This window comes from Bombus vosnesenskii, unplaced genomic scaffold (genome assembly GCF_011952255.1).
Source record: "Bombus vosnesenskii isolate JDL3184/JDL3185 unplaced genomic scaffold, Bvos_JDL3184-5_v1.1 scf7180000013264, whole genome shotgun sequence".
NCBI lineage: Eukaryota > Metazoa > Arthropoda > Insecta > Hymenoptera > Apidae > Bombus > Bombus vosnesenskii.
The window spans coordinates 3,566,407-3,589,849 of record NW_022882924.1 but is presented as its reverse complement, the minus strand read 5'-3'; the positions used below and the strand labels follow the sequence as shown (position 1 = coordinate 3,589,849).

Here is a 23,443-nt window from a genome sequence, read left to right as displayed (position 1 = left end):
CAAGAATATGACGTTGACTAGTGACTTATCAGATTCTGACTGATTTCACTCCTAACTCCCACCTCAGGTCTATGTTTTCGTCAACGTAGTAGGTTATGTTTCTGATTACAAAATGGTTAATTCAAACGAATCATCAAATAAACCAATACTTTATGAATTGTTAGAATATTTTATTCGCGAGCAAGAGCCAGAATTAATAGTAAGTTTACACTGTTACTTGTTCAAAAGAAATCTGGAATGAGACACATTCTACATCATCTACAATTCTTACGCATTTATAATATAATATCTATTTCAGAAATGCAAAAATGATTCTGTAATATTGCCTACGACAGGGACAATAAAAAATGCACTTAGATATCTTAATAATAGATATTCTTTACCAGAAAGTATATCACAACAAATTAGCCTTACTCTACCATGGAAATTTGCAATTGGAGATCATGGACGTTTACTTGCTGTTTTACAAGAAAATGTCATAGAAATTCGAAAAGCAAAAGATGAATATTCTTCAGTTGTTGGGAAAGCTTCCGGTAAATTCATATGATTTCTTAAATCTACCTAGGCTTCAAAAATTCATGTATGTTTCATTATTTTAGTACCAAAGGATGCTTTTCCACAATGGCGTAAACTAGTTTGGAGTCCAGATGGGACACTTTTAGTATTAGCATCTAGCAATGGTTATGCTTCCTTTTACAATGCCCTGGGGAACAATATTTTTAATATTAGTCCAAAAACAATATCCCAAAACCCTCATATTTTAGAAGCTGGTGATGCAATAGCTTCTATGATATTTCTCAAACCAAGGACACAGCCTGACAAATGGTCTTATGAATTTATGTTAATCACATACAGCGGTTTACTCAAATCATATCACATTTCAACAACTAATGAATTTGAAGCAAATTATGAATTTTCTTTTGGCACTTTTTATAAAAATGGAATAAATGCTGTTGTTTATGATGAAAAACACAGCTTATTTTATGTTGCTGGAAATACCATATCACAGAAATTTATGGTAATTAATGTACTTTTTTATACTTTTTATATGTATCAATTTAGGAAGTACAACATCCTGAACTATATAAAACATTACAGTCAACAGCCTCAGACAGTGGATTAACATCTTGGCGACCCCTGAATGAATATCCATATTGCAAATTGTCATTTACTTTTGATGATGAATCGAAAACTAAGTCAAGATTTTCCATATGGAACATTATCCCCACATTAAGCTTGCAACCAGAATCTATCATATTTAAAGTAAAAATCTCTCCAAATAATAGATTTTTAACATGTTTACATACAGATGGTTCAATATCTTTATGGAGATTACCAACTTTGTTGATGCAAAGAAAATGGAAATTATCAGAGCAACCAGACTTTAATATACCTAATCCTTTAGGACATGCAAAAACAAAAAAGTTTCCACCAGGTGTTACTGAATTCCATCCAATAGATATTGGCTGGTGGTCAGAGGAGGTAATGTTTATTATTTAAACGTACATACACATATATTTAAATACATGGTCATGTTAATTTTAATTTATTGATATTTTTAAAGGCAATTATAATTACAAGATGTTCTGGATCCACTTCTGTATGTTCTACAACCGACTTAAAGAATCTTTTAGGTTCAAGCCCTGAATTTTTAGCTGGGCAACCACAAATACATGAACTTGGTTCAGATCGAGGTTTTTTATGTCTTGATTGTGAAACATACATAACAAGTAAAAAACGGAACAGAGAATCTAACACAGAAAGTCAAACATCAGGTTTGTGCTATAGTTCTTAATTAAAAAGTACATATTTTCTATACATATAATATAACATATTAATTCAATTTTTAAGAAGCCTCTTCAGAAAGTGAAGAAGAAAGTGATGAACTACAGCCAGCTAGTATATTAAATTATACAACGAATTTAATGCAAAGTACCTTGTATTCTATCACTGACATTGAAAGATTTCAGCCTAAAAAGAAGAAGTCAAAAGTATTATTTAGAACATATAGAATCCTTGGACTTAAAAGTACTACACCCGAAGAACTTTATTCAAGAAAAATTGATATAGAGGTATGAGTATTTGTGAAATTCAAAATAGCTGAAACTAAAGTAACCAAAAGATTGTATTATAGGAATATGAAGAAGCATTGGCTTTAGCAAATACATATAATTTGGATACAGATTTGGTATATCAGACACAGTGGAGAAAATCTGAATTATCATTAAATGCTATTCAAGAACATTTGAGTAAAGTTACAAAAAGGTCTTGGGTCTTACATGAATGCATTACACGAGTTCCAGATACTATCGAAGCAGCAAGAGAATTATTAAATTTTGGTTTAAAAGGTGCTAACCTGGAAACTTTAGTAGCAATTGGAACTTGTGACAATGGAAAATTTATAATAGATAATACTGATGAGGAGTGGAGTGAAATGGATGAAGCTAGTATAAGCTTAAGACAGATACAGAAAATAAATCAAGTGCTGGAAAAGATCGATATTAAACATTTATCTGACGCCCAAAAGGATTTAATTAAATATAGAAGGAAGCTTCTAGATCATCTAGATAAGTTACTTACATACGAAATTATTTTAAATTCCTCGTTAAAGTACGATAAAAACTTTTACGAAGAATTTCGACAGCTTTCAGCTGTTGAAAATGCAATTAAATTTGCGAAGGATGGAGATTGTCGGGGAGTTGAAATTATGTTCACTTACTATGGTGAATGTTTGTTACCTCATTGGTTAGCTATTATTAGTTTCTTTCCAGAGACTTTAAATCCATTGAAATATAAAAAACTTCTACCAGAATGCGACATTGATGGACAATTATTTCTGTTTGATCAGCGTGAATTACGACAAAAAGATTGGGCTGAGAAAGCTGAATTCAATGAGATAATTAACTTAGAAAGCGATGATAAATCACAATCACTTTATGAATATGATCCATCGTTAATTATATACAGAAACACATTACTTACACCAGAATTGTTACAGAAATGGTACGAGTCGCGAGCTTATCAGATCGAGAGGAATAGTTATATGATTGATAATGCTTTGCAATTAATAAAAATTGCGAAATTACATAATATTAGTGGATTAGACAATTTGTTGCTAGATTTGGAAACTTTAGACGATATCATTTACAAAATTTATATAGAAGACCTATCTTTAGATCAATTACAAAAATTATCTAATTTGGAAAAAATTAAATTGCTAATGAGCATGACTAGTGAAGAAAGTTTTGTTGATGATATAAAAAGTTTTCTATTATCATTTATAAAAAGAAGAAGTCAGTATCTGGGCGGAGAATTACAGAGGCATTTATTTAGTGACTACTTAGTGTCTACTAGTAAAGAAGACTTAAAGTTACCAGTTAAACTTTTTGAATACTTAAAACAATCTCAAGATGATGAGATTCTTCAAATGATAGAGAATATTGCGATTTTAGCGTTAGATTGTATATACGCTTGCAATGATCCTAATATGTATGAAAAAGCAACACGTATTGTAGATTCCATCGCCAAAGACCGTGAAATGAGAAGAATAAACACTCTACTAGAAGAGCTTGATAAAGAACTTGAATGTACAAAAATTTTAAATAAATATGGCGTTAAAACTACACTACATGTACTGCGAAAAAATAAGAGTAATCCTGATGCTGCAAAACAACTACTGATTCAAATGGCAAGGAGTTTAAACAAAAGGTGACTAGGCATTTTTTTATTTTTTTATATTCTTTTTATAAGAATGTTTTGTATTTCAAAATGTTCTCTATTTAATTTAAGAGTACCACCTCCAGATGAAAAACAATGGGCTCAATTATTAAATGAAATGTTAGAAATTCATGGTCTAATTTTTACATGTCTCGACATAGAAATTTGTTTTGAAATCTGTGTATCAGCACGTTTGGTATCAGGAGTTAAATCTAACATACAAAATTGCACTGCTTTAATTGAGACTAAGAAAAATGAACAGTCTTTATTGAAAGTGTCTTATGAAAAAACAGTGAATTTAATTTTAGATGCTAGTAAGGAGTATTTTAATAGCTCAAAATCCTTAACTGACTCTAATATGGAATTAGCTCGGTAAGTGTTTTTAGTTCTTGCACTGATTTCCTACTTTAACTTTTATAAATAATATAATTTCAGAGCTTGCCTTCATCTAATCATAGATGATAATGCACAGATAAAAGAAGAGTACGATCTCATTAACTCGCTTCAAATTTTGAATGAATTTTATATTGATATATTACCACTTCAAGTGCGATTAATGCAAGACAGACTACAGTTGATAAAGGACTGTTTAAATAAGAGGGTAGATGCTCATAAAAGTCGTCAGAGATTATTAACGTTAGCGAATTACTTACGAATAGAGAGGAATAATAGTAGAATGCGGGAAGGAAAGGTTTTGGAGTTAATTGCAAAAAAAGCACTTGAGGTAGAGTTATTTTAAAGCTAGTATTTAATATTTAATTGAAGATAATTGATCTATAATATAATATGATAGGTAAAGGACTTTAATGTTTGTGCTGCTACCTGTCAGCAATTAATGCAAAATAACTATATTCCTGCCTGGACAGTTGCTTTAGAATTAGGATTTTGTGGAGATTACGAAGATCTGAAAACTAGGCAAAAATGTTTATGGTTTGCAATAAACAATGGACCTAGCGATATGCTAAGCAAAGCACTAGATCAAATATATTTAATAGAAATACAAATGTTACATAAAAATTTGGAATTGTGGATACCTTCTGCTTTACTATCTGATGATTTCAATGATAGTGAAGACGCAGATAGTGAAGATGAATTTATAGATGCATTAACAACTGTAAGAAATTTATTAAAAAATACTACCTCTAACGAAAAACTATACTAAAATATTGTCAATTTACAGCCGCAAATAGAAACTAAAGAATTTGTCCCAAAAGTTTTGGAAGCTTCTACTGAGATAGTAAAAACTTCTGCAAATGTTATGAAAGATTCAGCATTTAGTTTAATAAAAAATATAAGCGACACAAATTTTTGGAAATCTAGATTAAAATTTAATTTCTCAAATAATCAGGATAATGACACAAGATATGAAAATCCTATAGAAGATGATGACATACAAAGTTTCCCATGTTTTTATGAAGATTTACATAAAAATTGTAAACTTAGTGAACTCGACACGAAATACATAAATTATTCAATGCCAGATTTGCAAAATACGCAGCTCAAATGCTGTCGTGCTCTTTTGAGGATAACTATGTTGAATGAAACATTTTGTTATGGTTTGGAAGTGAGTGATATTAATCACTGTAAGTATTATGTATTCACCTAAACGGAAATGTATATAAGTTAAATACTGGATAAATGATAATTTCTTTTTTTATTTTAGTATTTTTAGAGTGTACAAAGTATACTATACAACAGGATTGGTTACTAGGCATGGCGTATTTATTTAGTGTACATAAGAAATATATAGAGGAAATACACAATGTTTTAATGGAACTGCCACAAACAATGCTATACATACAAACTTCAATGTATTATTATTGTTTGGAATTATACAAAACCACATATAAAGATTATTATTTTGCAGATTTATATTCGTTTGACCCATTGAGTTTAATATTAAAAACGTTGAGTACAGCTTACAAATGCAAAAAATCTGACATTTATAAACCATTTGAATATTGGCAAGCATGTTTATTTAAAAGCTGCGGAATAAATAAGACGGAATTTCTTGAGTTACATCACGACATTGAAACGGAAAACGACGATAAGATTGAAGATCATAAAAAGTTAGATGAATTTAATATTGTTCAAACACAAAGTTCAAGTGTATCTACTGGAAAATCAAAAGAAGAAGAAATTTCGACAGAAAATGCGCGACGTAACGAGAAAGATAAAATTAAGATGAGTTCATCTGAATCTAATGACAAAAATGATATAGAATGGACTGATAATTGGGGCAACTTTTCAGATGAAGATATAATAGAAAACGTAGGGAACAAAAAAGATATTTTAAATCAAGAACTGTGTATAGAAAATAATACTTCTCTAATAAAAGATATAGGGGAATGTGCAACAGAAAAAGATCGCTTTGAAGTTTTTGAAAAAATATTTAGTAAAATAAGGAATGCTGATCATTTTTATGAGGCAAAGAAATTGTTATTACAATGGCCACAATTTAAAGATTCTCAATATACAAAAGTTAATAAACATCCAATTTTAAAAATGATGAAACTAGTTAATACCTTTATTATGGAAAAAGATAAAAACAAACATAGCAAACAAAGTTTTGAAGAATATAAAGAATTAATAGAAGCATTATCTTCAACAAATGTAAATTTCTTATTAAAATACAACTTATTAGATTATAACCAATTTATTAAATATAACTAATTATTTTTTTTTATTTGTATTAGGTACTCAAAGAATTTTTGAACACAGAAGAAATTCCTCTTGAGCACGCAATTTATATTAGGTTGGATATGGATAATTCAGAATTTCACGAAGAAGCAGTAAATATTCTTATGGAAAGACATAAAGTATGTACAAGCACGTACATCAACAAGTTCATGCCTTTATTTTACACATTTCTACTAATGTTATTTTATGTTTTAGGAATTAACATTGTCAGCACCGATACTAGAAATGTTATTTTTGAAAAATTTAACGGCATACTTCGATCCGAATCACGAAATATTTGATCAAATCATTGAACATGTCTTTGTGAATCGATCTCTAACAAATGTAAAGGAAAATGCAGAAATTCTTATACAAGAATTAAAAAAAGGAAAGCATATAGCGCATGCCTTATGCATAATTAGATTAATGGAAGATATACCACCATCTTTATCTACATTTAGTACTTGTTGCGAACTTCTAATGAGGAAATAAATACATATATTCATTCCTTCCTATGATTTTAACTTGCACGAGATAAAAGTTCAAAAGATGACTTATTTAAAATTTGTAATTAATATTTTTATTCGTGAAATGTAAAAGACTTTTTTAAAAGAGGTAAGAAAACAGTAACTAATAGCTTCTAGATTTGCATCTACGTCCTTAAAATTAATATGTACATACTATGAATATTTATTTTGTACAATGTGTTATTTGTAAGTATAAGCGTGATATGTATATTGAAATATAAATATTCAAAAAAGATGTTGATAGTTAATGTCTTATCCCTACCTTGTGTAATCATCTTTATAAATTAATATCTTGAAAAACTGCGACGTAGAACTCGACTTGATTTACATGTATTACAAAAATTCAATATTTCTTTTTGCATTTCTTACAACAAAATTTCAAGTGAACAGAATAATGTATAAATGCGCGCACAGCCATGACTGTTTAATTTAAAATTCAAACGTGATATTCAATTACATTCATAATAATAACTTATAACATGTAATGAACTTAGAACACTATTCTATCATTTTTATCAACTTCTTATAATTAACATACAATATTAATCGCTTTTTCGAATTCGCTATGTAAAGTTCGAGTTGGTTAATTAAATTCAAAAAATTAAATTTCGCGGAATATAGAATTGGTTTAAATATATATATATATATATATTCTTAAAAAGATAAAATGGCGGATTGCCATTATTCACCGGTAGTTATTTCAAAATAAGCTAAAGAATTGAAGTTCAAAATATACAAGTGAAATGCATACTAAAGTACATATTGTTTATTGTTGTTAGCTAGTACGTTTTTAAATGCTAAATATATATCAAAATCTTACATTTTATATATATTTTATCTGATTTTGCTACATTTTTTATAAAACACTATTTATGTTTAATTATATTATAAAATGTAGAGATTATCATACATAAGAATAAAAATTTATATTGTAATTATAATTATAAAATATGATCATTTCTTTTAGCTTTATTAGTTACATATTCAATATATAGTGAAGTTTATACTTAACCTGTCGGATTATACATAGGTTATGTAAGTTGTACTTGCTGTTATTAGGAATATGACATAAAAAATATTATTACACAGTGCCCATTTTTTTATATATTTTATTTGTTTTCAGCTTAAAGTTTTCTGTACAGTTGCGAAAATGTCTATTACGTTAAATGTAAATGATCCATCAAAGGATGAAGAATTAATAGAAAATTGTCAGCACTTTAAAGAACGTGCAGAGCGAAATCGTCAAAAAGCATTACTATTAAGAAAATCTAAAATAGTTTCTCATCCTTATATAAGGAGGTACGTTGCCAATATCAATAGTTAGAAAAATAAAAAATTGTATAACAAAACATTTGTACTTTTTTAAAGTGAGAACGAAGATTCAGAAAAGAGTACATCATATAAAGTTCAAGGACAACGTGTTATAGATAGTGGAGGAGGTTTTCTTATAGAAGAAAGTGATGAATTAGAACAACAAATGGTATAACATTTTTAATTATTTTAATAGTTATTACACTAAATATTAATTGGATTTCATAACTAATATTTTCTTTCTTTTCAGTTACAAATAATATCAAAACCTGCACCTATTCTTGTAGATTTTCCTCATTGCGATGAATGTAAGAATGAATTTAAAGACTCATATCTACTACAAACATTTAATTTATCTGTATGTGATAACTGCAGGTATATAAGCATTATTTGAATTAGCAATTATTTTAATATAAAACTTTAGATTATTATAATTAGTTTTTTGTATTAGAGATCCTAAGGGCAAGCACTCTTTGATTACAAAAACAGAAGCAAAACAAGAGTATTTATTAAAAGATTGTGATTTGGATAAAAGAGAACCTCCATTAAAATGTATTACTAAAAAAAATCCCCATAATGCAAATTGGGGTGAAATGAAATTGTATTTGCAACTACAAATAGAACAGAGAGCTTTACAAGTATGGGGTTCTGAAGAAAAATTATTAAAGGAAAAAGAATTACGTGATGTTAAGAGGGAAGGAGCTAAAATAAAAAAATTTAACAAAAAGGTAATGATAAACGTATTTCAAATCTAATATCGTACTTGTACTTTAATACAAAATAATACAATATAGATATTTTTATCTTACCAACTTACTATTTTTGTATTGTACAGATTAAACAATTAAGAATGCAAGTCAGGAGCTCGTTATATGATAAAACATCAAAAGCTTCTCATATGCACGAGTTTGGAGAAGATACATATAATGAACATGATGATACATATACACACACTTGCGTTACTTGTGGATATGAAGAAACATACGAAAAAATGTAAATTTTATAATAATGAATTTTATAGGAATTATTGGATTGTGTTTTGAGATATGAGTTTCTTATATTAAGAAATTTATTTACTACTCGCGAAATGCATACACAATAAAAAAGGATAAAAAAATCACTTCCCTTATTTATTTATGTATTTTCTCTCTCTTGTTTAATTTTCAATTGAAATTTATTTTTTGTACTAACAAAAGTTTATACATCATAATGTATTCCTAGTGTTTCTATCATTTAACTAGTTAAAAACGAGAAATATAATTAATAATTTTTATTTGTGTTATAGTACTGTAATGATATATATATATACTTTTCTTAATTATGGAAAACAATTTGATTGTACTCTGAATATTCTACATGTTTTCAATGATAATCTAGCTAAGTCACTACAGCTAAATATTAATATTCTACTATGTAAAAATATAACTATTTCTACAAAAAAAATAATCATTTCACCATATTCATACAAACATTGTCAACTTTATATTTCATTGTAAATTAAGTATACATATTTCATAACATTTAAAATACTATCCTACTTCCAACAAAGTCAAACTTTTAGCATATTTAATCCATTCTTGAATTTGATTCAAAATTTCTATCGTTGCACTTTTGTTCAAATTATTAGTCATTTAGTTTTTTGGTTTATGCTCTTCCATGTACACAAAAAATATTACATATTACATATAACCAGCCGTTCAATATAAGGTATTCTAGTGACAGATTAAGATGAACTCATTTATATAGCATTAATGTTAAGACTTTTCTATGAACTCCTTACATACATTTTGTACAGGCAGTAACATATTTGGCACAGACAGTTTAATTCCTGTAGTATCTTGGGGAGTACTTATCGCATTTGTTACTGCGGTAGATGATCTGAAATAAAATTTTGTTTTATTTATTCATTTTATATTATTCTTTTAGGGCTTTCCATTATTTTATTTATAGACATACCTGTTGTGCCTAAGATGACTTTTGACTAAATGACCAGCTGTAAGAGCAGCCATTAATGATAATTCGCCGGCAAGTACTGTGGCACATATTATCCTAGCTAATCTGCTAGCATTTGCACCAGGTTGATCAGTATGTGCACCTTGAACACCTAACATAGCCAAACATGCTCCTTGTGCAGGAAGACCAGTTCCACCTCCAATAGTACCAATTTCTATGCTGGGCATTGTACAGGATACATACAGATCTGAACCATCTGCTCCCCATGGTTCCATTAAAGTCATACAATTGCTACTTCCAACATTTTGTGCAGGATCTTGACCCGTAGCGATAAAAATTGCGGTTACAATATTTGCAGCGTGCGCATTAAAACCACCTACGCTGCCAGCTATGGCGGACCCAATCATATTTTTACTTATATTCACATCAACTAATGCATGAACCGATGTTTTCAGCACATTAGTAACAATATCTGCAGGGACCACTGCTTCACAAACAACACTTTTACCTCTACCTTGAATCCAATTTACTGCTGCTGGTTTTTTATCCGTGCAAAAATTACCGCTTAACGATAATATTTCCATGTCGGGGAAATGTTCCTTTACCGTGTTCAATGACTTTTCAGTACCCTTAGACAACATATTCATACCCATAGCGTCACCAGTAGTAGCCACAAAACGAATAAACAAATGCCTGCCAGCAATGCGTATGTGAATCTTCGTCAACCTTGCAAATCTGCTAGTTAAATCAAAATTCTCCTTCATTTCTTTGAAATTTTCAGGATCTTGCATCCATGCCATAGCTTCACTTGCTCTAACGATATTTGGAAACCTCACAACCGGTCCCCTAGTCATTCCATCAGCAACTACGCGGCTTGTTACACCGCATTTTAACAATGCCCTACTACCACGATTTGTAGATGCTACTAAACATCCCTCTGTTGTAGCCATTGGTATATGATATAATTCACCATCGACTAATAGTGGGCCAGCAATTCCAAGTGGTACAGGCACATACCCTATAACGTTCTCACAACAGGATCCTAATACTTTACTATAATCATAATTTTTGTACGGTAAATCGAGGAGAGTATCGAGAAATTTTCCCGCCTCTCCAATTATAAGACGTCTGATTCCAACACCTCGCTCCATGTCACCAACTGCTTTCTCTAACTGATACGCAGCTATATGCTTATTCTTCACTAATTGAATTATTTCCTCGTCCGTTAGCCCACTTGCTCCAAGCTATGAATTTAACAATATATTTAAAAATTAAATATAGATTAACGATATTTTCAAAAATAAATTGGGATATATATACTTATAATACTTTTACTTACATCAGATTTGTATATTTCGAGACATTCTTTTAAGGACCTAGGAACTTTCGATTTTGGAGGCAGATTTTTATCGTCCCGCTTATCTATATTACATTGTTTTTCGTCTATTTGGTCTTCCTTGTCATCACTCCAATTATGTATGTTAGAAAGAAAAGAGATACTTTGCATTCTACTAAAGTTTTGCTTAAATGGCAGCTTGATGCTAAGCACATTCACATCTTCACTTTCATTTTCTTTTCCTTTCACACATTCATTTTCAACCTTTTCTTCTGTATCGTCTTCTACTTTGGATCGTAATTGTTTAGCGATGTCTCCTTTATCTTCGAAGAAAATAAATTTAACTGCGAGCGCAAGAAGGAGTATCAATATCACGATATTATCAGCACTGACTGACAACCAATTCATTAAATAATTCTTCACTTCGGATGAATTCTCTGTCTTGTTATAAGAATTCACTACGACATGTGAATTCGCGGAAGATACTTCTCTTTCTACAGTAGGTTCACTTTTGTCACTTCTGAAAGACCAGCGACTAAAATAAATAAATATTTTATGTCAACGATTACATTGATGTAACTTCCTAAGCTTATGAATTATCTAATTTTATTGTATCTTCCCACATACAATAATGTACATAGATTAACCTGCTGCTATTTTTATGTACTATTTTGATAACACTTGAATTTACTATAAAGATATTAATAATTATCATCATCTTTAACTCGACACAGAAGTGTTATACACTGTTTCCTAACTTAACATACGAGGAGATAAAGAAACCCAAACCTCGTAGAGATACTATCTCCTTCTCTGCAATTCATTGAATATGAATCAAATGTATATTTATGCTACTGTGTAATAAGTTGAACCTGACCTGTGGAAGTTAAGAATAAGGAAACTGTCAAACAAGAAATATGCTCAAGTAAAAAAAAATACATATCGTATGGGGCAGATTTCTGATAACTTTTGTCAGTTTTCTTTCTATTGTTATCTGATGTATAAAACATAAAGTTCATTTCAAACGGAAACACGACTCGTATATATTATGGAAAACAGAAAATAAAAAAAAAATGCAATACCTGTTAGCGTGTACCACAAATAGGCCAGCAATCATAATCAATTTAACGCGTTCTACTACCGGATTCGGCTTTTGATCCTCTTCGTTTAATGGATGCATTATAAAAATCTTATCGGCAGTTAACGGTTTCATAGCATTAGTTTCACGAGAAAGCTGAAATATAATAATAGTACGAGGTAGAATGTACAATTCATAAAACTATTTTAACAATTAGCACAGAAATCTAAAAATTACCTCGAGAATAAGTGATAAACATGCAGGATAAAATGTCATAAAAACGATATAATTTACAATAACACCTAAACAAGCGAAGCTGCACAGGATTTCCAATCTTTTGACACCGGATAAAGACCCTATGCTAATAAGTAGAGTTTCTACTAAAGTATCTAACGTAATAGTTGGTCCTAAGAGCGACATGCCGCGAGCAATATTTGCTCGTACTTCTTCTTTGTTTCTGGAACTTAGAGCCAATTGTGCTAATACAGCGGCTTTTGAAAGATCGATAACAAGCAAGAAGAAGAATAACGCATCCCTGAAAAATAATAACTTTATACAATAGGAATTAAAGGAATTTCTAGACTTTACAATCCATTCCGAATAAGACTTACTTTAAATCAGAAATATCACTGCGTCCGAAATTCATTACGCTGGACGTGAACACAACACTAGAAAATACTGTAAATAGGCCGGCAATACCTGTCAAAACATTACATTCAAGTATTCTTACTATTATCATTAATATCTGCTGATAAATTCTATTTATTATTTTGTTACTTAAAATTAATTCGCGCATTTTTCCCGGTTAAATGTTATGCGAATTCAATAATTAAGTGTCATCGCGTGTCGTACGGAATGAAACGATATTACTTTCCATAAAACTTTCTCTGACACTGAAAGCTTTCACGCGTACCGTGGAAAGATCCGGTTATATGAATAATCGGCCAATACATAATTATCCTAGATTCTTCTTTAAACACGTATTTCGTATCTTCAATTTTCCGAAATATCGATTAAACTTATATATATTCACTTACCTAAAATATATTTTGAACCTAATTTTTGTAAATTGCGAAACTGATGATAGGTGAATAATATAGCTAGACATCGTATTATAGTCATGACTATAATATCAGCTGCATTTAGGTCCTAATAAATAATCATATATTACATATATTGTGTAAGCAATTTTGAGGTTTACAACGATCATTTCCATCATTAAGACATTTCCCGACTCAAATTTGAAAATTCAATTGAAATTTACTCAAAATCTGCTTACATCCAAATTACATCTACCGGGCCGACAATGTAAAGCCAAAGGAAGAGTTCTACTATCTCGAGGATATCCACTTCCGGTCTCCATGTTCAGAATGCATGCTGTGAGTGTGAAGGTCGTCACAATTACTTCTAGGGGGTGCCCAGCACAAAACCGGCCGTGAATTTCGAACAGATGTGTCAGCATGTTTTTTGTTTCTGATACCTACCTACGACTTGAAATGACATAAAATGTTATTATGAATAAGATTATGATAAAAGAATATAAAATATTAAAATAATGTATTTAAACATTCAACATTTCTCCAACGTGTTCTCCATAAAGATCAACTTTAAGGTAGGACATTAAGATATTTCTATATCTCGTGGTAAAAAAAATATATAAAGTCTCTCTTTCTGTAAAATGGAACTAAAATAGATAGAGTTACCATAAAGAAGACGATACCGCGTGTATGGTGAAGTTGAAGAAAGTGTTCGTTTGTCGAAAGCGTTCTTTATTTATTGTTACAGAAAATATTCGGTAAAATCGACAGGTAGAGCCGTTTATTCTTTTCAATTGAGGGAAGAAAGATACCTAACAGATCGCGTAAACATGAAAAAAAGACAAGGAACAACTTCAGCGAAAATAAGTGAAGGATTGAGTGAGTAAAGTGTCACACGGTAACGTTCCTTCCACATGTCAATAATGCTCCATATAATCATAACACTTTCAATTACGTTACGCACTCCACATGTGTGTAATGAGACACGATTTTTTTTTTTTTTTACAAAACCGAAATTCCGCCCGTACCGCTTTGACATTGATATTCGAATACTTGCAGCCGGGAGAAAAATGAAACAACACGAAGCAATGGCGAACGGAATGCAAATGCTAAGAGGAAATATTTTTAAAATCAGAATAATAAATAGATGGATTGTTTTTATAGCGCTACAACGTGTGATTAAATCCCAGGAACTTAATTAACATTTCAAAGATAGAAACAATTTCAAAGTAAGCAATAAATTTCTACAGCTATGCGTTTACTGAATTAATTATGCGCAATTACCTATATATGCAAAATAAATAAATGTAAAATAGGAAAAAAAAATGAAATTTAATCACAAAAACAAAAACTGGAAGGATATACATCAAGAACGGTAACATTCCAACAACGCAAGAGAACATTTCTATTCGTACAAACCATTACTATTAATTACTATTAATTAACCAGTATACTGTTATATATTATACAATAAATTGTTTCAGTTCTGACAGTTACATCTATAATTTGTTACCGACCATTTTAGATATACAAACCGTAATAGTAGTAAGTCCATTTGTAACATATGCTAAAGGAGCTTCTTCTTATGAACTTCTTATGAAATATTGGAGCTCATGAATTACCAAACACAAAGTACAGTATATAATTAACTATTATAATTCAAATAATGAGACGACTTTCATAAATATTGGACAAACTAATGCAAGTTTATCTTATAAAAGAAGAAAAGGGAAAAAGGCAGTTCAGATATAGATAAACTAAAAAGACATTGATTGCATTCAAAGCCAGAGGCATTCAATCCTACAATCTGATGGAATTATAAAGTCACCTTTGGATATATACCTACGATTGTATAAAATTTGAATATTACAAGATTAATTACTATACGTTATCAGACTCGTACAAAAATACACTTGTACGTAGTGCACATATCATTATTTCTTAATGAAGCATAAAAGGTTAAACTTTACCTACTGCGTACAACGGGAGAACGTCGCATAGCTCAAAGTCTTGCTGATAAACTAAATACTCCCTAAAGAAATTACTGAAAAAATTGTGGCCATCGGTACACAAAGTACAATAAATGCCATCTCATTAGAGTCAGAAAACGCGAACATTTAGAGATATTGCTAAACAGGCGTTAGGACAAGAAGAAGAGCAGCTCGTGTATCAAATCACTTTACTTCAATGTTATTGAACATTTTCAAACTTGTTGGACCACTTATACATACATATATGTACATCAAATTTAATAATAAATCGAGTCAACATAAATACAACTATAGCATAAGAGCTATAACTTGTACAAAATTAAGAAGGGTAGAATACCTTCTGAATGTTTTGATACCACTGCAAATTGTGACTTTTCTATAAAGAAAGCCACTCATTAAAAGATAATAACGAAAGAATACTGTATATTTGACCTTTATGAATAGTGGAAGACATGAGCGATGAAATATACACCAATCGCAAGATTAGGAATAGAATAGCAATTATAAAGAAGGATTGAATGATATCAGCAACGTCCGCTGCGTCTGAGCAATGTTCCTCGGCTGTTGGAAATATTGTCACGTGCAAACGCAGCCATTTATTTATGAATAATTATACGAATTAAAATATGAATATCGTTTAAGACACTAGGCTCGAGAGATGTAGCAGCAAAGATTATTTACCGCCGGAATGATAAGCTGACAAGTATTTACCAGTAAAATAAGGGCTGCTAAATATAATTAGCCCGTAAGGTAAAGAATAAGAAGTATCATTTGCAGATATAAAGAAGTATGTGAGAAGTGAGAAGAATTCTGAGCCGACAACGGATTAAGTATCGTGTAACTAGCGAGAAACTAACTCTAACTGATGCACTAACTCTAAACTACTCGAGATGAGGCTCCTATAGTTCCTCATACGAGAGTTGTTGGCAGGGTAGAAACATGCTTTAACATTAATTGTTTATACATTTTAGTTTACAAGGGTAGTGCTCAGTTCAGTATGATTGGTAAAACTTCTTCTGCAAGTGGTCATCCCATGAGCACCGGGAGTCGAGGGTACGGAGTCGCCCTAAGGATCTGCACGGAAATTCATTTATGAAATATCGACATAAGCTGGTATAAAAGATAAAAGGAGAGAAAATCCTTGAGTCTCTATTTATGACAGGCAGTTTCTAACAATGGAATAAGTGCATCAAGTAATAATCGGTGCTAAAAAAAAATAGAATTTCTTAGGTATGTACCTGTACATAAATGTTTACAGATATATAAATGTATAAAGATATAAATGTATGAAGCTGTAAATGAATAAAGGGATGAAAACATACATCCTGCACATAGAATAAGAATAAGAAGAAATTCTGGCATGGAATTTAAAATTTTGTATATAATAAAACATGCAGTATATGTGTGCATAATAAGTATTTTAATATACATATACGCGTGTAGCCACGTATCCGCATATAAATATATATTACAAAAACAGAAATTAAAATAATAATACATCAATATATCTATTAAATATAGATATATATTATTATACAATTAAACACATTATATATAATTAAATATGCATATGTACAGGTTCAAAACAATGACAGTTAATCTTTATACATGACTGACTGTAGATCTTATTAAACCATCGTTGAAAGCATTTACTCTATCATTTCTGATTTTCCACAACGTATTTATAATCATCTAATATAAATTTCCTGTATCTAATCGTTATAGAAAAACATCTTATTCAATGTGCTCGACATTGATCGATACCTTAACATATTTTTAATTACGTATTCCTAATGATAAATGAGAGGTCACGAATGAAACATGAATCTTATGTAAGCCTCGATATTTGTGCTATCAGTGTGACAAGTGTCCTAAAAGTATTACAACCTAAAAGCATATATTTGTATATAATTTTAACATTCTAGAAATCACATTGCAATGTCGGTCAGCGTCTATAACATATATATTAACTACATATTAACATAGCATAAATTGATGTAACTATGAAAGAATCAAAAGTAGTTAAACGGTGCGAGGAGTATACTACCGTTCAAATTAATAACACAAATTAATAACAAGGAATAATAGTATAGTACTTTTTTGTTTTTATGTCTCTTTCTCCTTGATAGAAGTTTTGACAAAAACATTGAAGTTAGAATATTTTTTAAACTAATCATTTTTCGACCCAACTACCTTGGTCCTTTTGGTCTTTTGTACTTTTTGCTTTTGATACTTTGCTTTTTTTTAGAGAATTAAAAAATGTATCGAATAATGTATAAAAAAATGTGTTGTTCCGTTTAAGAAAAATGGAGATGACTTCGACTTTTCATCGAAGTAAAATCTTTTGCGAAATTCTTAATATTGCAATTTTTAATCAATTGAAAGTCGATTAATTTTTGTTTAAATCATTTTATGTCCGACTATTAGAAGTGTCTGAAAAATTGTAAGGATTTTTAAACCACCTTGTACAGCTGTATAAAATCATTGCATTATTTACATTCTGTTAAAGATGAGCAAGTACCCGGTATTTTGAGCGGTAATATAGATACGTATTTGCTTGTACACCTCTCTTGTACCGTCCAGCTAGTCAACTTATCTCTCAAGAATATCTTGATATTGTACAGGATAAAACAGACTATCAATTTGATTACGATAAATAAAATGAAGTATCACCATTATTTGCGAAAATACACTCCTTGGATTTCCAAATATTGATGAATCTAAGTCTACGATGCACAAGGTTTCGTTCTATCTAACATTTAATACGAAACAAGCTTGAGCAAAAATATTTATCCTCCAATAACTTTACGGTAGTTTTTATTTAATTGTAATTATTCTATTTTCTCAAACGATCTTATAAAACAAAAAAGTGAAAAGAAGAAAAAACGTGAAAGCCATGGAAAGCATTACTCCTTCGTAAAATAAATAGAAAGTATGATCGAGCACAATATAACGAACATGAAAGTATATCACCATGCTACCTTCTTTACAAGGGGACTTGGTATATAATTTTTCATAAAAGTATTTAACTGCTGTACTCTTGTCAATTTTTATTCCACAATCTCATCAGTTTTATAATCATTGCTAATATTATGTCAAGGAAACTCCTTGATATTAAACTGGTATTCTCGAAATTTGTTGAAAACATTCAGTTTCTTAAATATATGTCTATGTTTTCTATGTATCTCGATGATTTATCCTATCATCGGGTCTATCTTTATCAGCTGCGTTAAATAATTCGTTTCCTCTGTTCATCTTGTACAAAGCAAAAGATATTATTTTTTACAATATGAACTGAATCCTTAATACAATATGGAAATTTCCGAGTTGCTAAATATAGACTACCCTGTAAGTATAGTATACGTGGTGCTGAAACGTTAATAAATAACACTTTTTAAATACTCTATAATTATAATTTAAATACTCTGTAATTAGACTATATCAATTATCTATATGAACTTCAAACGCTGAATAACACGGATAAGGTGTATTACTTAATCTGGTAGTTAAAAAAGATAAACATACAAAAGATACTAGGAACTTTAGTCATACGTTATATAGTACTAATGATAATGTAGAAGTAAAGTAAAATAACTTTAAATAACAGAACAACTTTTGCGCGGTAATTGTTCAACTAACATGACGTGTAGGTGGAAAAGGAAGTTTTAACAGGACACTGTGTATCGTTAACTCCATTATTTCTGACACAAATGAAACAATAGCAATAAATGTGAACATGCGTACCTTGTTAAGGTGCACGTAGCAACTCGATGAAACTCTTGACGTATTGCGCACGTGGTTCAGTATCGCATATATACATGTATGTGCTTGTCAACTCTTCCCTATTTTCTTTTAACGTCAAATAAAATAGTGTCAAAAATATGATATGCAATCGGCAAGGCTTTCTATTTGACTATGTCAAACTCCTGTGTACCTTCGACTTATAAAAATGCAATTAAAAAGTAGTTGTTAATTAAAATATTAAACAATTTGTTTCCGGAAGTACTACCTCTTCAACGGAAGAAGACTTCCACCGAATTTATCACGATTAAAAATTACATATAAAGGTAGACTATTCGATACTTCGAGTTTAGAGGAAGGAAACTAATATGGAACAAGCACAGTCTTAACAGGACGAAGCTCACCAGCAAACAAAGCTGCGCTAACGCTCGAATCCATTCGACCGGCCCGATCGACCTTACAGAATCAGTTTCGACCGTGTTCGACTATTTTCGTGCCCCTTCCTTTCTTCCTTCATAAGCACGTGTCTTCTTTCTCAATACATAATACTGGATCTTTAGTAGTCTAGTTATTAGGAATTATCTGGTCTTTAGTAGTTTAATAATTTAGAGAAGACTAGTCTTTACACGTGATTTGAAATTTGAAAGTAGCATTCGTCGTAATAATCGAATCAAATTTTAACGGGATAACGTGCTGGAATTTCGCGTTTAATCATCTCTTACACATATCATTGCGAAAATCGGACAACAATATGCATTTCATTTCTTTCACACTTACTCGTACTTTTGTTAGATGTGACGGATGTATCCATATGTCACTTGGTTATTGACACACTAGTGGTCGAACTATTTTTAAGTATACATTCTGTGAATATATGAATCAAAACAATATTGATAAATCAATTTTTATTTTAGCTATGTATATCAAATTTACATTGATGTAACAGTGATAAACAAAACTGTGCAAAGAATTATGTAAAATGTGAATCTTTTCTAACAACATTGTAAAAGTTTGCGTATGACGATTTGACACGGTTTTGTGAGACAATTTACAAATTTAATGCGATTTGTTGTTCTCCATTCTTAGAAAATGTGAGTTTCATGTTTTACGAGAATTCAATTATATACAAAACTTTGTGCGAGCATAAAATGCGAAAATACGATTATATTTCGTGCAAGATTTTTTAGTTTATTTCGTACGATAGATATATGAAATATATATGTCGGAGATGAAAGGAAAGCCGAAGCCTTTCCTTCGAAATTTTGGGAACATCCTCTAGTACTCTAGCCTAGATTTTATCATTGCTGTAATTATTCGAGATTTGTGATAGCGAGATTGGGCTCGAGGTGACATTTGGTCGCCGAACGTAACCACGGTCACGGGATGGACGTTGTGCCTAACGGAGGTCTGGAGTGGTTGTATGGTTTTTTCCACAAATGTGGTTGTGGCGGCATGCGGCCTCGGGAGCGGGCCTAGCCACGTGTGATGTTGCCTCGGAGGTGCTGATATAATGTGACAACCATTGTATTAATAATCAAATTCCAGGCAAAAACTGCGTAGCAACGGCGTTTGGAACTTTCTCGATGCTTCCAACGAGTATGTATCAAAATTAAGGCAGAAACTGCCTAGCAACGACGTTTGGAACCTTTTTGATGCTTCCAAACGAGTATAGAAAACAAATGTAATCGTACAGCGAGAAAAATCTCCACGAGGCTGGCATTTGTGCGATTGCATTGGGGAGTGACACATCGAGCATTTCAACAATCATGTTTTACGCCTAAAATTAGTTTACGCTTAGTAAAGAGTTATCCCATTGACCGTGGATTCGTTTGAACCCAAGAACATTGTTAATAGCGTTCATTAAACTTATTATTCGTAAATCATACTATTCATTAAACTCACTATTCGTTAAACTTATTATTCATTAGACTTATTATTTGTTAAACTTTGTAGTAGTCTTATATATACGTGTAAATATAATCTCGGCTTTGTAAAGCAGTGGCTAATTCACGTGAAGAGTTGTTACGCGCCCAAAATTCTAACCATAACTCGACATATATATATTTTTTTTCGAACACAAAAAACGTAAATAAAGAGTCTAATAGTCTACATTAAAATTTCAGTATTAGAATGTTATAATAACACTAAATTAAGGACAACTAGAACACTTGGCTTCCATGGAAAATCCATTTATGTGTACATATTGGAAATATCGACGCGAAGGATGATTACAAATTTCGTACATCGCCTTTGAATGAAAAGTAAATAACATTTTAGTTGGAACCGATCTATAAGTGGCTTTAAACATAAACCTTCCTTCTCGGAACTATTTTAAATACAACAAAAGTAGCCAACTCCGTTTCAAGAAAGACGCCATCCTCGTCAGAATCGAACTCCGTCATCTTACCCGAATTTAGCGGATCGTATTACGTGATCATAATTATAATCGATTAATACGTACTTATGTACGTATCGTATATATTATTTAAAATAATTAAATGAATATTTATACTAAAAATATATAATTTGTTTTTGTACGAATAAGTAAACGTAACTTCATGCAGAGAAAGACAATATCTAAGAAAGTTCCATTTAGTCAACTGACTTTCATTTGAGAGTCATTATCGTTTTCGAAAATTGAAGAATCGTCAAATATCTCAATGATGTTGTCACACAAATCATTATCATATTGTATAACATATGGAAAACTATCTGTAAACATTTATTATAAAGGCAAAAAATTGAAGGCCATACAGAAGTTAGTAAGTATAATGTGAAGCCTATACAAGATATGCAGCATACCTGGCTTATAATCGCGAAGTACATTTGTATTTAAACGATTTCTCTTACTAAACGCGTATAGCATATTCATTTGTCGTATCTGTAGAATCTGTCTGAAAATTCCGTATGAATTGACTAAGAGTTCTACAGAGAATTAAACATTTATATTTAACTTAATTAAGTCTCAATATTAATATTGACAACCACGTATACCACAATTGCAATTCGCAAAATTTTAATGCATGAATTAATTATATAGGTATTTTCAAATATTAAACTACATAATTATTGATATAAACGATTGATGTTACCTAACTATTATTGATATCAAGAAATATACCATATAAATATGTTAATTTCACTATTTATTCATAAGTATAGATTTTAATTTTATTCATTACAAAAATATCTATTATATATATGACCAGAATGTCATAATTTTACATTAATTAAAAGATTACATAAAATTGTTTTATTTTATAGTTAATATTCTATTATCACTTGCACATACATATCAATTATTGTAATAAATTGTTTCACATTGATATGTGAACAGATAATTTAATAATTAAGACGTACAACATTAGTGTCCTACTTTATGTCAATGTGGTAAAATATTTTAATCAAGAAATCGAACATTTTGTCACATATTAGTATGAAAACGTTAAGATACTCTAGATAATTTTTGAGAAAATCACTATAACTATATAATAAAACTATTAATAAGCAATAAAATTATCTTCAAAAATAAAATAAAATTGTATATCAAACGAACGTAACCTAGAAAAAGAAAAAGAGGGTACTAAATGATCAACATACCGTAAAACTTGTTAGAAGATAAAATACGTTTCATGTAGATATCAGTGTTTAATAATTGGCATATCCAATATGTATGATTCAATATTTTTTTTACAATTTCACAAATTAATTAGCATTCTGTACACCAATACTGGACCTCTTAACAGTATTCTCTCTTACACAAATTATAACGACATCTATAGGACTTTGTCTACAACTTAAAATGATCTCTACTGATAATTTTTGTTTATACACTTTTTTTCTAAACGATATTGGCCAAATATTAACAAATTAAAGTAAATTAAAATATTCTAAATATCCAAAAATGTTAATATATGCAACTATTCAGAATATAACAACAATAATTTTATTTCACATAACCCACCTATTTTATGGCATATAAATTGTTAGTAGTCTAATCAATTATTTACGGTAATTACATTTATATTTCTGAACAATATTATATTTTAATGCATTTAATTATCATTTCAAAT

General features: G+C 30.3%; 3 protein-coding genes across 7 annotated transcripts; 2 read left to right on the top strand and 1 right to left on the bottom strand.

Moving 5' to 3' along the window:
* The first annotated feature begins 2 nt into the window (after positions 1-2).
* LOC117240086 (neuroblastoma-amplified sequence-like) lies at positions 3-7,158 on the top strand. 2 transcript variants are annotated; one of them, XM_033505966.1, is made up of 14 exons: positions 3-199; positions 299-533; positions 600-1,018; positions 1,099-1,482; positions 1,565-1,775; positions 1,855-2,072; positions 2,135-3,708; positions 3,790-4,089; positions 4,153-4,441; positions 4,511-4,831; positions 4,898-5,300; positions 5,381-6,330; positions 6,414-6,536; positions 6,613-7,158. In XM_033505966.1, exons 1-14 carry the CDS (start codon positions 113-115, stop codon positions 6,886-6,888), a joined length of 5,790 nt encoding a protein of 1,929 aa, XP_033361857.1. In that variant the 5' UTR covers positions 3-112; the 3' UTR covers positions 6,889-7,158. The 2 variants fall into 2 exon arrangements, with proteins under 2 accessions (XP_033361857.1, XP_033361847.1); XM_033505956.1 differs by having other exon boundaries at positions 1,852-2,072.
* Positions 7,159-7,583: 425 nt separating this feature from the next.
* Positions 7,584-9,354, top strand: LOC117240111 (DNA repair protein complementing XP-A cells homolog). 2 transcript variants are annotated; one of them, XM_033505990.1, is made up of 7 exons: positions 7,584-7,705; positions 7,891-7,958; positions 8,047-8,222; positions 8,292-8,403; positions 8,485-8,609; positions 8,686-8,962; positions 9,070-9,354. In XM_033505990.1, exons 3-7 carry the CDS (start codon positions 8,074-8,076, stop codon positions 9,229-9,231), a joined length of 825 nt encoding a protein of 274 aa, XP_033361881.1. In that variant the 5' UTR covers positions 7,584-7,705; positions 7,891-7,958; positions 8,047-8,073; the 3' UTR covers positions 9,232-9,354. The 2 variants fall into 2 exon arrangements, with proteins under 2 accessions (XP_033361881.1, XP_033361886.1); XM_033505995.1 differs by lacking the exon at positions 7,584-7,705 and having other exon boundaries at positions 7,831-7,958.
* A 535-nt stretch (positions 9,355-9,889) lies between these two features.
* LOC117240093 (3-hydroxy-3-methylglutaryl-coenzyme A reductase) lies at positions 9,890-23,205 on the bottom strand. Of its 3 annotated transcripts, none has more exons than XM_033505974.1 (10): positions 19,639-19,839; positions 19,374-19,569; positions 13,881-14,091; positions 13,639-13,750; positions 13,213-13,300; positions 12,839-13,136; positions 12,606-12,757; positions 11,527-12,058; positions 10,191-11,431; positions 9,890-10,112 (listed from the first exon to the last, which is right to left on the bottom strand). In XM_033505974.1, the coding sequence occupies exons 3-10, from the start codon at positions 14,061-14,063 to the stop codon at positions 9,989-9,991; spliced, it is 2,730 nt and encodes a 909-aa protein (XP_033361865.1). In that variant the 5' UTR covers positions 14,064-14,091; positions 19,374-19,569; positions 19,639-19,839; the 3' UTR covers positions 9,890-9,988. The 3 variants fall into 3 exon arrangements, with proteins under 3 accessions (XP_033361865.1, XP_033361866.1, XP_033361872.1); XM_033505975.1 differs by having other exon boundaries at positions 19,374-19,478; XM_033505981.1 differs by lacking the exons at positions 19,374-19,569; positions 19,639-19,839 and adding an exon at positions 22,971-23,205.
* Positions 23,206-23,443: the final 238 nt, after the last annotated feature.

Bases quoted from the DNA above. Each gene is read 5' to 3' on its own strand.
- LOC117240086 (XM_033505956.1), top strand. From the start codon at position 113: ATGGTTAATTCAAACGAATCATCAAATAAACCAATACTTTATGAATTG. The intron at 4,442-4,510 runs GTAGAGTTATTT...ATAATATGATAG, and splicing joins TTGCAAAAAAAGCACTTGAG to GTAAAGGACTTTAATGTTTG. The intron at 6,537-6,612 runs GTATGTACAAGC...TTTATGTTTTAG, and splicing joins TTCTTATGGAAAGACATAAA to GAATTAACATTGTCAGCACC.
- LOC117240111 (XM_033505990.1), top strand. From the start codon at position 8,074: ATGTCTATTACGTTAAATGTAAATGATCCATCAAAGGATGAAGAATTA. The intron at 8,404-8,484 runs GTATAACATTTT...CTTTCTTTTCAG, and splicing joins ATGAATTAGAACAACAAATG to TTACAAATAATATCAAAACC. The intron at 8,610-8,685 runs GTATATAAGCAT...TTTTTGTATTAG, and splicing joins TCTGTATGTGATAACTGCAG to AGATCCTAAGGGCAAGCACT.
- LOC117240093 (XM_033505981.1), bottom strand. From the start codon at position 14,063: ATGCTGACACATCTGTTCGAAATTCACGGCCGGTTTTGTGCTGGGCAC. The intron at 12,758-12,838 runs GTAATTTTTAGA...ATTATATTTCAG, and splicing joins GTTTATCACTTATTCTCGAG to CTTTCTCGTGAAACTAATGC. The intron at 11,432-11,526 runs GTAAGTAAAAGT...TTAAATTCATAG, and splicing joins TCGAAATATACAAATCTGAT to CTTGGAGCAAGTGGGCTAAC.